At 41.7% G+C, this 15,481-nt stretch overlaps 1 protein-coding gene across 2 annotated transcripts in view; it reads left to right on the forward strand.

The window, feature by feature from the left end:
• Nucleotides 1-15,481, forward strand: part of ankrd13b (ankyrin repeat domain 13B) — a 31,016-nt gene that overhangs the window by 13,133 nt on the left and 2,402 nt on the right. For both annotated transcript variants that reach the window (XM_079558326.1, XM_079558327.1), the window contains 10 exons: nt 2,200-2,335; nt 2,997-3,121; nt 3,754-3,799; nt 6,234-6,377; nt 8,088-8,328; nt 10,665-10,731; nt 11,652-11,733; nt 12,595-12,659; nt 13,602-13,732; nt 15,173-15,330. In XM_079558326.1, the coding sequence (XP_079414452.1) occupies nt 2,200-2,335; nt 2,997-3,121; nt 3,754-3,799; nt 6,234-6,377; nt 8,088-8,328; nt 10,665-10,731; nt 11,652-11,733; nt 12,595-12,659; nt 13,602-13,732; nt 15,173-15,330 (1,195 nt within the window). The remainder of the gene's footprint in view (nt 1-2,199; nt 2,336-2,996; nt 3,122-3,753; nt 3,800-6,233; nt 6,378-8,087; nt 8,329-10,664; nt 10,732-11,651; nt 11,734-12,594; nt 12,660-13,601; nt 13,733-15,172; nt 15,331-15,481) is intronic.

Raw genomic sequence — 15,481 nt, forward strand, 5'->3', positions numbered from 1 at the left:
GCACCAACATTTTTTCACATTGATCAAACCACCATTAGGACTATTGGACCATTTGGAAAACAGCACTTTAAATCTTTTTCCAAAGGGACAAACCTCATCTTTTGTTGAATAAGCTTTAGCTATAACTCAGGCCCGGGACAGATTTGACCCTGGATCAGTTGCTGTTGTATATATACCGCGGTGTTCAGCAGCTCTGTTCAAGCGTGTGACAGAGCGGGTGTCGGTCAGGCAGAAGAAAAGTGCTGAATTTCTACAAAAAGAAAGAGAGAGAGAGAAAAAAAAAACAGGTTCTTTTTTCTTTTCTGTGCAGAGTAGAGAGTGAGGAGTCGGAGACAGCTTCATGCAGTGAGAGCAGAACAGCCTACGCTCACTCGAATAATTTATGGACCGTTTTTACCTCCGGGCTGCACAATGATACCGTAATAAGAGTGTGAGCGTAACCGGACAGATTGGACCTGGACATCCACCAATGAGAAAGTTGATAAATGGCACAGCTGCAGAGTAATAGCTCTAGCTGAGACTAGACACTCCCGTCTCCTTTCTTTTTCGCTTCTTGCTCCTCTCTCTCTACTACAATCTGTTTTTGTTTTGTATACTTTGAAGATTTTGCTCACATTTCACAGAGGGGGGGGGTGATAAAAGCATTGTTTTTGTCAACTCTACATGCAGCAGGCGTTGTTTCTGGAGTCGTTCAGTGGGACCAAATACATCTTTTCTTATTTAGACTCCCCGTTTGCTTGCTCCACTCAATGATCAATGTCAATTTTCGATTATATTGTGCTTTTTACTGTTAAAGACAAGTAAATACTATGGCTTTTACTTGGCTCATGAGAAGATAAGATTTGTATGCGCTGCTGCTGCCACGGGATTGGCTGTCAAACACTTTCATGTACTTTTAAAATACTTCACCGCTCATCATTCAGAAACGGCACATTCCTTTTCAGTGTCTGACATATTTCAAAAAAACGGAATATTTTTTTTTACCATCTCACTGTGGAGCCGTAGCATCCTTTACGGCGGCGCAGAGCCTGTTTGACTTGCCACATCAATCTCTCCTCCGACAGATGCCTCCCTTGCACAGCTTTTATAGTCTCTCCTTTTGTTTCGGCACTTGTGTGGTGGTCTGTGAGGTGTGGCGCGTGCAAATGAAAATCCTTGCCTTTTCTGAAATAAATATGAGTAGGTGGCATTGATTTCAGATGAGGTTGTGGGATTAGACAGACTGGCAGGTTGTATAAAGGCTGTGCAATTAAGCGGAATTTGTTTGTGTTTTTAATCCTCCTGTCTCAAGCCAATTTAACAGCAGTAACAGCTTGTGGCCCTGTAATAGAAATTTTCCAATATCGCCGACTGGACTGGGACTCGAGTTACCCATTATTTCTTTTTGTAATTAAGATTTCTGAGCAGGTTTTCCAACCAGCAGCAAATAGCTCCTCAGTTAACAACACAAAAAGGCACAACTGCATCAAAGAGCAATGTTAGAGTTAGAGCAGATAAACACACATAAAACAAAAAACCTTTCAAACTAGTTCCTGCTGACATGTCTAACCTGACGTGTCTAATATATTGGCCGGTCTATATATATCGGACCGATAATTGGGTGTTTTACAATGTTGGCTATCGGGCCGATGTAACGTGGATAAAAGCCGATATCTCCGGGATCGAAAAGGATAGAGACTTCCTGTTTTTTGCATTGGAAAGAGCTGTAAGTCGGGGCTTTAAAACGAGTCCCCTACAACGTCCTAGACCTCCTAGAGAAACATCACGATGAAACTTGGTTAGCTACAAGTTTGTTAAACACTAACACAGGTTTCACCAACTAAACTTCAGTCAATATGGACATGCTGCAGGTCATGTTGAAGCACAGAACCTGGAGAATTCGATGAGTTAGTTTTAACCTCCGCAATTGTATGTTTGATCACCGCGCAAAATGCCGTGGCTAGAAACAATATGCTAAAGCTACACCTACAGTGATAAAATAAAATCGGCCACTGCGGGAGTGTCCAAGTATTGGTTAAAAATATCGGGCAGGCATATCGGCATCGGCCAATAAAAATCCCAGTAAGTCGGCATCGGCTTTAGAAAATCCCATATCGGTTGACCTCTATTTCCCGGTACAGCACATTTGATACAACAAATTATTAAGGCAAGAGTTACAGCATTTTGAAGCAGTTTTGTCTGTGCGTGTTTGTGTTGCAGACGGACTTGGAGACTGTGGACCCCCGGGGCAGGACTCCTCTTCATTTGGCGGTGACTCTGGGACATCTGGAGTGTGCCAGCGTCCTGCTACAGCACGGAGCAGACGTGTCCAAGGAGAACCGCAATGGGTGGACAGGTAAGGACACACGAGAATCAACACACACAGTATTGTATAAAGCAAATATGGGACTATGGGTCAGCATTTGAAAAGTCCAAAAGACCAGATATAGAAATAAACAAACATGTTTCCTGAGACCCGGAATGATTCAGATATGGGCTCCCACTTCCCCTCACATCAATAACCAGCAGACGATTTTACTTCTTCCCTTGGATTTGTAAAAAAAAAAAAAAAAAAAGACAGCTCACTTTGCTTTAACAAATTGTCTGGTATAAGCTTTGACTGTTCAGCTCCTGTAATTTAAATGGACCTGTCCTGATCCAAGCTCATTGAGATGAATGAGACTCGCTCATCCTTTTCTGAGCGGCCTTTTCCCCTGTCCTGCTTCAGTGTAAGTGCTTCCCACTGCTCTGCCTAAATGTCTGCTTGTCATACATTTTGAATGAGGTCCGAGTCACTGGTCAGTCGTGGACCACTTAAAAAAAAAATAGAATGTGTTAGAGACATGCTGTACATAGGACAATTTGGTGGGATAAACTTGACAAATGAAAAAAACCTGCCTGACTTTACATAATTGGGCCATAATGTAATCCGCTCACTGAAGAATCTGTTGCTCAGAAAGACGTATATTCTTCATAAACGTTTGGTTTGACACTCCCTCTGTATCTCCTTTGTGCAGTGTTGCAGGAGGCGGTGAGCACGCGGGACCCCGATCTGGTGCGCTTGGTGCTGCGTTACCGTGACTACCAGAGGACGGCTAAGAGGCTGGCGGGGATCCCCATCCTGCTGGAGAGGCTCAGACAGGTGGGACCTCATACATGCAAACAAACACGCATATGATGGTGGTTTTCCGATGGCATCACAAACATTTGTTCTTTTCCTTCGTGGTTATTTCTTTTCCCTCAGTATTATAGCTGTGTGCTTAAGATCGAGTGTATTAATAGCCTTGTTTACTATGTGACACGGGAAACACTTGTTTTTGAGGTTCCCTGCCTCTGGGAGGGGTGAGTCACGCTGTTCCCAGAGCAGTGACTGGTGCAGGGACTTCTTATATAATGACAGTTGCAGTTTTAGGAGATAATGGGAATGATAATGATGATGATGTATGCCTAAAAAAATCAACTAGAGTTTCTGAAAAGATTGTTAGTACTGCTCACATATGGTAAGTAAGCGCAAAGCTACACAGTTGACACAGCATATTCACAGTGGAGAAGTGCAAAACACTGCACTCTGTTCGTCATATGCTGCTCCCACTGCATCTTCTAATCTGTCTCATCTGTTAAAATCCCACACAAAGAGAGAGCCGCCACCGCACAAACACTGCATTAATTTGCTGGTGTTTTGCGTCTAGCGAACAATTTATCACGCTCAAACCATTTCCCCTTTATCAAAGCCAATATTCTCCTCCATTTGTCTCTCTCCTTCTCTAAATGCAGGCGCAGGACTTCTACGTGGAGATGAAGTGGGAGTTCACCAGCTGGGGTGAGTCCATTTAGCATTTTTGTGAAATGTCTTAGAGTAAAATATTGCAATTAGTTAAAAACTTGTAGTACTGTATTATCACATGATAGATTTGTATGCGCAGGATTTGGTTAAGAGATATCCTGGTGAACCTGTCACTCCTACTCTCTATTGTATTTAGCAGAAATTTAGCAGAAATAGATGTTGTTTGACATATATTGCATTGATTTGTCCTCTTTCAACCATTTCTTTTTACTTAAAAACACGGCCACGTCTGTTTTGAATTCACCTATCAATCATAAAGTGGAAGATCCTTTGTATAAAATAGGCATAAAGTTTTGTGTAAGGTTAGTTGATTAGGGGGAAATAATACTAGTTTTTCATGAATCTTACCTAAACTATATAGATTTGGATAAAATGTATCAATAGGAATAATATAGCCTCGTATAACAAACAAGTGCGCTCATTGCTGGCAGGTTTGATTATGCAGCATTATGTGACAGTTTACTGAACTGATCCGCAGTGTGGGTTTAATCAACTTTGCTCAACAGATTCTCACACCTGAAGAATTATATAACATTAGCAACTAGAAACTTTTGAAATGGCTGTGCGGAATTGCAGACACAAATGCCGAAATTGCATACATTTAAGTTTTTTTTGCATAATCTAATTTGCATAAACTCATAAAAAAGCATAAACTGGTAAATTGCAAAAACTGGTGAAATTTATAAATTGGTGAATTTGCATACATGATATACATTGCATAAACTGTTTAAAATGCATTATCTGGTTAAATTCCATAAACTGGTTAATTTGCATGAATGAATTATCTTGCATAAACTTTTTAAATTCCATAAACTGTTCAAACTGTTGAAATCGCTGAACTGCTGAAATCTCAGAAGCTGCGCAAATGGCGGAAACCCCTGGAGTCCCTGAAATCCTATTAAAATGCATGGGCCGGATTCCACATACACACGAATGGGAAAAAATCCTAATCCAGTGGAAAAAAAACTGGAAAACTGCCAAAGGTGGAATTTTTCTGAAAACTGATAAAGATGCGGAAGTTGAACTTGCAGAAATTGCAGAAACAGCGTAAAAATGTCTGAAAACCATGAATTTGCGGAAGCCCCACAAGACAAGATAATGGGAAAAATGTGCATGAAAGCGCTAAAAGCTGCTGAAAATCCGGACAAAGATATAATAATAAATTGCTTAAGATTCCGCAGTCAATCAGTTAAATAATTTCACCCAACATTCCCTCGGTGAAATTGTTATTACACATCCAACTGAACTTTGAAGCTCACTGTCTTATTTCATCGAGGTCGACTTTAGGTCAAAGCAGATCAATAACTAGCAGTGCCCTCCTGGATGAGCTCTTGTTTTTCCACCGCTGATTTGTTTTACAATAAGCTTTTAATTGAAATCAGATTAACCTTTTGAAAAATATCTCATTACAGCCAGTGAACAGTTTCAGATCTTAATTACTGTGAAGCACACAGTTAAATCACTCATTTAAAATCTAGAGATTGTATTTCCGTTATTAAGTCAGGTCATTCACTTAGCTGATATTCCTACTGATTAGAAGGACTGCGCTTCAATCACTCATCAATGGAGATAATTGCCTCAAGAAACAATATAGAAAATACTTTATTAGGGGTGGGCTAGGAATAACAGGTTGTTTCCGATATGTGCCGGAAAGTAAGAAAATATAGTATAGAGATTAATTAATCCGTCAACTGAAAAGCCGTCCAGGGCCTATGTCTGTTTCTCAGCAGCATGGATTCACTTCTCAGCTCAATATAATGTATTTAAACGACTAGAAATCAAATCAAGATACATATTCTGAATTCATTTTTATCATCACTGTTTCGTAGGAATCCAATTAAACAGTCTTGCCATCGTAAGCTCCGTCTGACTGGTCAATAATATTTGTCCCATTTGAGTGAGGCGGCTTTGCGCTAATATTATTATGACCTGCCTCCGGGGGGACCATGATGCTTTGCTTTTCCTGTTTTGTTTTCTTGGACGCTGACAATCGACTGTTCCTCCTCCGCTCCCTTCGCCTCACGCAGTCTAAGCGTGCGTCCACTGGAAAGCATCCGAGGCCATGTTTTAAGTGGACTAATTGTGCTGACTCGTTACACATCAGACCCATTGGGGAATGCGGGGGCACTACGCATATGGGATTGCTGCTGTGAAATTTTGCAAACCCATTAAGTGATTGTAAATGATACGACTGGGTTGCGATGAATGCCTGCCATGAGATAAACAGCTCATGATACAATTGAATGAGGGATTTAGCAATAGCCGTCAGAGTAAGTAAGCTTTGCGTTATGTCAGAGCATAAGCAACTACTTAACTCTGACTACAACATCTACACTTAAGACTTACACTACCACTGCAAGTGCGGATACTCGATTACTAGTGAATGCATGTGCCTGTACCCGCCCCGCAGTGCCGCTGGTGTCCCGTATCTGCCCCAGCGACACCTATCGGGTGTGGAAGAGCGGACAGAGCCTGCGCGTGGACACCACTCTGACGGGCTTCGAGCAGATGACCTGGCAACGAGGGAACCGCAGCTTCATCTTCAGAGGACAAGGTCAGAAAGTGTATTCCCCCGTCCCGTAATGGTGAAAATGATTAGCATGGCAAAACACCAACATTCTGTTATCTACCTCATGCATAAAACTGCAAAATGTGGGTTAACGTTCATGCTTATGGAACAGGAACAAGAACGACTGGAGCTGACTTGGATAATGTGTATTGATCTCCAGCGGAAATACACGTTGTACTATTCTTTTTATCTGTTTACATTCATGCTGAATAAATAATGAGATCCTGGTTTGCTCTGACTGAGGGGTTGCATTTCTGATTACTCGAGTTAAGTTGCTTAACACAAAATAGATGAGTTAATCCAAATTGAAGAGAGAAAGTCTATACTTTCTATTACTGAGCTCATTTCTACTGTTTGGGATTATTGCTTTTTCCTCCCATACTTTTCTGTCACATTGCATGTCAACTGCACCCACCTCCGTGTATTTATATCCCTCCTCCTCGCTGCACTTAACTGCATAATGCCTTATTCTCTGCTCTTCTCGGTGACAGAGCAGACGTGTGAGGAGTCCAGGGCGGCTCATCATTAATCTCTAATCACATTAAAGTGAATGTGCTGAATTTGATTAAGAGTACTTTAATTGCTGTGCACAGTGCCCTTCATTAATATCGGCATTGTCAATAGAATTTTGACCCCAAAAACCAACAAACTGAAGTTGTCCAGTGATTAATGGAGAGGTTTGGGCCACCGGGACCTTGGAATCCATGTTTAATAATAACTAGAATATTTTGCTTCTAAGGGGTGCTAATGTAACTGTGGTATACAAGAACAGATCAGTCTGCGCCATCAGCACCTCTAACCACTCACACACTACGTTCACCCAGGCTTCCTGGTGTTTCCAAACGGTCTCCCATCCAAAAACAGGCCCCTCCCTGATTAGCTTCCAAGGTCTGATGGAATCGCCAGAGCAAAGGCGGTGTGGCCTTTAAAATTATTTGAATGTACTGTATATGTGAAACTGTTTACAAAAAGGGTGGGTTATGACCATGGTTTAAATAGACCTCTGCATTTTCTATGTCTACTTTTGACTACATTAGTGAGAAGCTTTTGAAGATGGACCAAAATGTCCTCACCTCAACCAAGTCCTGTCAAAGACATTCAAATCTCCCTTATTCATATCATTTTCAAGATTATTTTCTAAAATATATTTAAACATCTATATAATTCATAAAATATTCATTACTGGCAACGCTATTTTTATACTCCCCTTGATACATTGTACCTATCACATTTCATACAATGTAATGTGCTATGTAGCAATCTGTAGAACTTGTGCCTATGGGTCACATACACAATGGAATAATGTGTATTAGCAGTTTGGAGTTGCATGATGAAATTAGACATGAAACCCTAACTCTAAGGGTCTTATACACATGATTCAATTGTGTATGTACTACATCAGTGCAGGTTATTATATTGTACTAAAGTTGGAAGGTAAAGTGTAGTGTTCAATGAAGTGTAGCCGAAAAAGTTGTTTTTGTCATTTATTTTATCCTGGGACTATCTAGTATCATATATCGCTGTCTTAGGATCCCCCAGGCATCCGAACTTTGTATTGAAAATCTTTTTTTTTTTTTTTTACTGTAACATTAGTTTCAAAACTTTGGAAATGCCACAGTGGTTAAACAATAGCCTTCCCTTTTAACTCCCCCCCAGTTTTATCTGCTCACCCACTGGTGTCTCCTGTCTCCCCAGACTCCAGCGCAGAGGTGATGGAGGTGGACCACGACAGGCAGCTGGTATTCTGTGAGACCCTGTGCGTTTCGTCCTTGGCCTCTCTCCCAGCGGGACGGGGCAGCAACGGCGCCGGCTGTGGCACAGGGGCCTCGCTGGGGCTCCTCGGGGCCACTCTGCCCAGCGACGAGCAGGTCGCGGCCCGGCTGTCTGCCCCTGTGGTCACAACTCAACTGGACACCCGCAACATCGCCTTCGAGAGGTCAGGACCACATCACTACAATGAGCGGAGCTGTGGTCACTCAGGCCGTTATTTAGCAGTGGCTGTGACAGGGCCTTTCTGGAGTTTACACTTTCCTCCAGGGTCTGTGGAGGTTTCCTCTGGGCTCTACCAGAAAAACATGTACAATTGGCGAGACAAGAGTACAATAGAATACGTTCTCATTGTAGCAGTCGAAAACATGTAAATCTAACAATCCCTCAATTAATAAATCTAACCAAAGCTGGCCCACATAAGGGATAAGCAGATAAACAGCTGATAAATTGTAACATGTTGTACTTTGTGCTTCTTGGCCAGTGTGAGATATTTTCAGAGAACTGCCTGAATATTGGGGGAAATATCACTCACAATAGTATCCAGAGAGCTAGATTTTTTCTGAGGTTCCTCCCACATACTGTAGTTCATAGGTTTTGCAGCGTCTTTCTTTCTGCTTGCACTTTGCTACATTTTTCTTTGATTCATTGACCTTTAAACCTAATCGTCGGGGGTAATGCTTGACGTGTACGTTGAACCCATGACTGCTGCTCCTGTTCTCAATCGACAAAAAGAATTCTCTATTGTTAGTTGCATCTCCCACACTGCAGCCCACAGAAGAGTCACAAGGTCAGGCACGATCCCTGGCTGTCAAAATGACTCTGTGGCCTCAGCATTGAAAAGTACAGACAACCATATGATTAAATCTAGCTTATCAACGATCACTCGGACTCGGCCTCAGCCCCTTGTTGCCTGTCACAAAGTTGAGGAAATTGTAACTGCAAAGTTTGATAGAAAGCGGCATCATGAAGGGAAAAAGCCTGGACTAAAGGGCTGATGAATAACATTCTAAAGTCACAGTAGTAGTAGTAGTAGTGCATCATAACATGAAAGTAAATACAGTGTTTGCGCTTGAGGCTTATGCCAAGTCGCCTGGTATTTCAGCTGATGACGCTGTTTGTTTAAAAGAGGACATCGATTCTATTCAAGACTTTTGGTAAGTTCTTTGAAGTCCTCTCAGCTCTCATCAGGCGTCAAAAATAGTGACTGATCGGAGCCTTGAGACGCAGCGACGGGAAGTCAGTGTTAACGCAACCGTATATGGAGTGAAAGGTCTGTGATCATGTCCATGTCTGACACGTGTCATCTCAATACGCCCGACTCAGCGCTCTTGTCCACAATAATGTATTTATGAAGCTTCAGACCCACGTTATATACAGTACACATATACTGCATGGAGGGAGTGCTCCTTTACCTGTCACGCATGAGGATGGAGGGTTAGAAGAAGATATATCTCTACACGCACATATCCCGAACATAAGTAAAATCATACAAAAACTGATTACATTTAAGTTCAACCAAATGCTACACTGTGGCAACAACAGACATGCATGGACTGATTTAAAGTGAAAAAAACAGCAACAACAAAAAAAACAACATGGCTGTGTGCCTTTGCGGTAAACAAGCGTATGAATAAGGGGATTTAAAATTGACTAGTTCCAGTTGCAACTCAATATTTCTGATGAACACTCAGTAAATGCTAAGCAGTAGAGACGTGCCTTGTTCTATAAAAGAAAAGAGTGTGATTCAAATCACCAACCTCCCAGTTTCAAGGTCATTGCCTTAAACCGAGTGCATTTCACAAATCTAAAAGCTTCTCGGCTGGAACTAACAGCCTATAGGCCAGTGTAATGCCTCATTTGAAAGCTAAGACCTACAAAACTGATCCCATTTTGTAACTTTCTTTCCGCACTGTCTTCATTTTTTTGTCACCTTTTTCTTGCGTTTTAGATACTTTTTTGTCTCTTTTTTTTTTTTTGCTCTTTTGTGGCTTTTTATGTTACTTTTTTTGGTTACGTTTTCATTCATCTTTTCATTTTACTCTACGCTATTTTCAAGAAGCTTTTCAAATTTGGGAAAGCCAAACTGGAGAAAATGTGCTTGGTTCAGGTGGGGTTTAAGAGGTTTTAAATAACTATGCAGGTCTGAGTTTTCAGTTACTAATATGCTATCAGTAGCTTATTTGCAAGATAAAAATGAAAATGTGGGAGTAGAAGAATATATGTTTTCTTTTCCTTTTCAAAATGAAGACACCAGATCTGTCAGTGTTTGGTCATTAGCGAATTACACTGATGATCACTGCCTCGCTTACTTCTTGGCAGATCCTTCCTAATGGCTCCACGGGGCTGCTGTCACGAGACGACAAACAATGACATAAACATTTTTCTTTTATTTGTTGAACATCGACTTACTTTACTTTACGTAATATGAGCAAACACAATGTAAAAAATGTACTGAGAGCAAAATCTAAGCCTTGACATTTTTCTGTTTTGTTGATTTTCCAGGAATAAGTCAGGTATTCTGGGCTGGAGGAGTGAGAAGACGGAGATGGTGAACGGATACGAAGCCAAGGTAACGCACTCTGACAGCTGCTGCTATGTTAAAGAGACAAAATATATCTGCGCAGTGTGTCGTGGCTCAGTTTGATATTTCCAGAAAGTCCTCTTCATTTCGGAGGTTTGTCCAGAATCACTCAAGTTATTTTCGGCACTGACGTCTGAGGACATGGGAAAATACTGTATGTTCCGCCTTCATAAGAGGAGGACTTTTGGCCCTAAACTCAAAGACAGGCATGGATTTGTGAAAAGGCCCTGATGAAGACTGTCCTGTGACCAAACGCGATGATGATCTTATGATGATGAGTAAAATATGAATATTCAAACTGGTTAATATTTTGAAAACCTTAACCAAGTTTTAGTTCTCTTAAAGGAACAGGCCACCATTTTTTCCATACTGAGATATGTTCTTACCCGAGCTTAGACAAGTTGATTGTGCGTGCCCGTGGAAGAGCGCAGTCGCTTCCAACTTCACCCCGTTTGGAGCCATAGGAATACATTGGGAGAGGGCAAACGCTAGCAACATCTTTGGTCATTTTGCATGACTGAGGGCACGCACAAAGACCAGACAGGTACGCATCAGCTCGTCTAAGCTCAGGTAAGAACATATTTCAGTGTGGAAAAACGGTGGCCTGATGATCTCTTTCTGATGCTCCTCATCATCACCACTATGTCTGCTTACTGTTGTATTACTAAAATACATACATTTACACTAATATATAAAAGGACTGTTTGAGAAGTGTACTCTTGTCTGAAGATGTTACAGAATGGATTGTATCATCCATTCTGTAACAATGGATGTTACAATCTAATTGATGTTAGATTGTAACATCAATCTAACATTAATAGATTGATGTTAGTGGTTGCAACATATGAATATTTATGAAAAAGATGCAGAGCCATTTAAATTACACCATATTCTTTGTTTGTTTAAAGGTTTACGCTGCGTCCAATGTGGAGCTGATCACCCGAACCAGGACGGACCACTTGACAGACCAAAACAAGAACAAAACCAAAGGTAGGACTCGTACATTTACTGATTCCCCACCTGGACGGGGCCTTCCTGTGTGGAGCTTACATGTTCTCTATGTGACAGTGTAGGTTTTCTCCGGATATTTCCCCTACCACTAATAACATGTGCAATAGGGATGAATGATGTGCGCTTCTGTCGGTCTATCCCAGGGGAAACTGAAGACATGCGTAGCTCACCATCACCGAGTGTGGAGTGGAAGAAGAGCAAATCTCTGACAGTGTGTGAAGCGCTTTGGGTGACTTATGTCATGTGAAAAAGCGACGTACAAATAAGCTTCCATTGCATCTGGTGGTAAAATGGCTGCTTACAGTCAGATAGCAATGTTTGTGCATGAACATAAATAAAAAGCCTTGAGGAAAGACTTCATCACACATTTACACGCCGCTTACTTTCAAAAGGTAATGGGAACTGGTCTCTGTATCCTCCAAGTTGTGCCAATTATTAATGTAACTCACCTCATTGTAGGTTGTGTCTGATCCCTCGCACCAATCCATGGTAATGATGATTGAAAAAATAGCTTAGTGTGTCGTTTTTGTGGGATTTTATTTGACATAGGATTATGGTGTCCTCCATGATGTAATTGTAACTGACAAGTACTTTGACTTGTTGTGACCCCTTGTGGCAAGACAGAATCGGCTCATCCTTAAATAAAACAGACACTGTGTATTTTTAACACACTAGGCTGAACTTCTGGGGACATTTATAAATTATTGGTTTGTCCCCCGCTGGGCTGCCATAGACTGTAAGGGTGTGTACGGTTAGACTGCAGAAAAATCCAAATTGAATAATAGAGACAATTCTTTTTATTTATGAGCAAAATATCAGACTCGATTTTGTGTTTTCCAGGTGGAAGGACTCCGCTGCAGAACTTTCTGGGCATCGCTGAGCAACACATGGGCCCCAACAATGGAGTGAGTACTGGCTTACATTATGATGAGGCGTAGTATTTAAACATGAATCATCTTGACTATAGAATTAACAGGGCTACTTACAAACATACAGATAAAAACATAAACCTGACACTGTTTGTGGACAGTGATATAATCCCTCGTCAAAGGTTCTGAATCTGATCACAAACATATATTTTTTTATTGATTTGATTTTGCATTTGGACAACATTTCGCCGTCTGGTTTAGGTCCTCTATCCACGTTCTCATTCCTTATCCAGACTGTATTGCACCTCTGCAGTGCTGACTAAAGGAAATCAGCCTCATGGCATTTTGCAGATATTTGGTGCAGCTGTAAAGGTCAGAGGCAGAGCTGTCTAGACCCTAACGTTTGAGTCTGAAATAAGAAATGAAAGAGTTTTGCTGTGTATGTGGACTCTGAGCAACAACCAAGTCACCAAGTATTACACACAAAAAAACAGCATATAGATTTGCTGGTTTGTTGGACCTAACTGCGTCTGTGATACTGTGTCTCGGAAGCAAGAAAAGCCTTGTTCCACGTCCTGATGTCACGAGGTGGTGCATTCTTACTCCAGGAAGTGTGTCCCGTGCAACGAGCCGTCTTTCTTCACTTCGTCATTTTAGGGAATGGCTCTTTTCTCGTTAAAACATGTCCTGCTATGAGCCTGCAGGCAGCTCCCTTTTATCTGAACTTCTTAACACCATTCCCTTTTTGACACGCAGGCTAAGACTTCCATAATACACATAAATACAAAGGCCAAGTTGTCCAAAAGTATTTGCAGAGAACAGACTGACTGTGACCTTTCATAATTCACTGTCGCTGTTGATTTCTGACAAACATCGTATATTCTGTGCGCCCGGACTTGATCGTAACTGAATCAAACCTTCCATTTGCATAGCTGCCACAGTCATTTGACCCGTTTGTCCATGTTTCACTTTGCTCAGGCCTTGGTGATGCAGATGTCGTGTCCCGCCGTCACTAACCCGTCCGCGCTGACAGCAGAGGAATACTTCAACCCGTCCCTAACGCAGCGGGACATCGGACACCCGTGCCAGCTCACCACCAAGACCCAAAGGTGCCTCGAGACACTCACGAACTGACAGCCGGCCGCACAGGACGCCCTAACAGGAGAGCGGTGTCACTCAGACTTGGGAAAGAGGGGGATCATCCGGGGTGGCATGTCTCAATATGGGACAAAAAGTAGCAAGCAGTATAAAAAGCGTTCCTCCTTCTGTGCTGTAAATGTCCTATTGTTTTAAATGGTAGTGTGTTGAAAGCAATGGGAAGACTCTGACGGGCCACTTTACAGCATTTGTCAAATCATCAGATCCACTTAAACAAGCATCACATCACACCGGAGGTTTATTGGCGTCTTCACACTTGATCACTTCACAGTAAACGCCATTCACTCCCCATAATAAACCCCATCGCGTTTGGGAACCGCTTTTATTTCAGCTGTCAGTCTCTCTCAGTGTTCGACTCCTGTCTAACAGACACGGCGCGGCTCTGCATCTTCCGTTCATTACGGCTGAAATTGTAGCATTGATTGGTCGCTGTGTTTGGACACGACTTTAGCAGATCTGTGGACAATTGATGTTCACCAAAGCAATCGAAGTCTTCTGCTCCGTCTAACCGTGGCAGAAATACCGGCTTCTCCAATTTTATTTTTGCAGCCATTGAGGCGGGCTTTCAAGCTATAAAGATTAAAGATGTTGTTTAATTTTCAAACCACACTTCAGATACACTAATTAAAACCGGCAAAGATTTAAGACTAATATCAATTTAACTCTTTAACCCCCGCCTTAACCGAAAGCATTTTCTCCTATTAAAGGGACTATACAGAATTTAAAATTTTTAAAATGAAGTATTTTTCTCCCCCTACATGTTCGTGCCGTCGTGCACGAGCTTAATATAGAGATTGCAGTTACGCGTCAGATCTGAGGTGGCAGTAGTGAGTACAAAAATTACCAACTTGCATCTTGTCCCTTTAAGCTTTAACCAAATCCATAAAGCTGCAACCTACAGGCAAAACTAACGGCTCATTTGAAAGCTAAGACCTACAAAACTCATCTAAATGGATCTTTTTCCTTGCGTTGTCATCAACTTTACATTTATTTATTTTTTTCATCGCTTTTTTGTTGGATTTTGTTGGAAACTTTCCCAGAAGCTTTTAGATTTGGGTAAAGCCAAACTGGAGAAAAATGTGCTCAGTTCAGGCGGGGGTTAAGAGGTTAAAAAAATCAGGAGGAGCGACAAAAACGCAACTAAACAGGCGACAATAAAGTGTTGAAAAAGCTACAAAAACATGACAAATGAGGGACAAAAACGCAGATTTGGGTAGAACTGAATTGGAGAAAATTTGCTTGGTCTTTGATGTAATACATTTACGCAAATACATATAATCATTATTTCTCAGTTAACTTTGTTTTTTATGGGTTTGAAAGGTGTACAGTGTAAAGCATTCAAAACGTTTAAATCCAATAATCTTTGTAATTTTATGTGTGGTTCTGTGCAGGTTCAAGGCGAAGCTGTGGCTGTGCGAGTCCCACCCTCTGTCTCTGGCTGAGCAGGTTGTGCCCATCATCGACCTCATGGCCATTTCCAACGCTCTGTTCGCCAAACTGCGAGACTTCATCACCCTGCGCCTGCCGCCTGGGTTCCCCGTCAAGATCGGTGAGCTGATCCCCAGAACGTAATGAATCAAATGAGGGCGGGGTAATGAGTGAAACTGTAGTATTTGTGGAGAAGGAGAGCGTTGACGTTCAACTTTAAATTTGCTCCACTTGGGAACATAAAGCATAACAACAAATAAAGAAATGCATGC

The sequence above is a fragment of the Gobius niger genome (genome assembly GCF_951799975.1).
Source record: "Gobius niger genome assembly, chromosome: 1".
Classification (NCBI taxonomy): domain Eukaryota; kingdom Metazoa; phylum Chordata; class Actinopteri; order Gobiiformes; family Gobiidae; genus Gobius; species Gobius niger.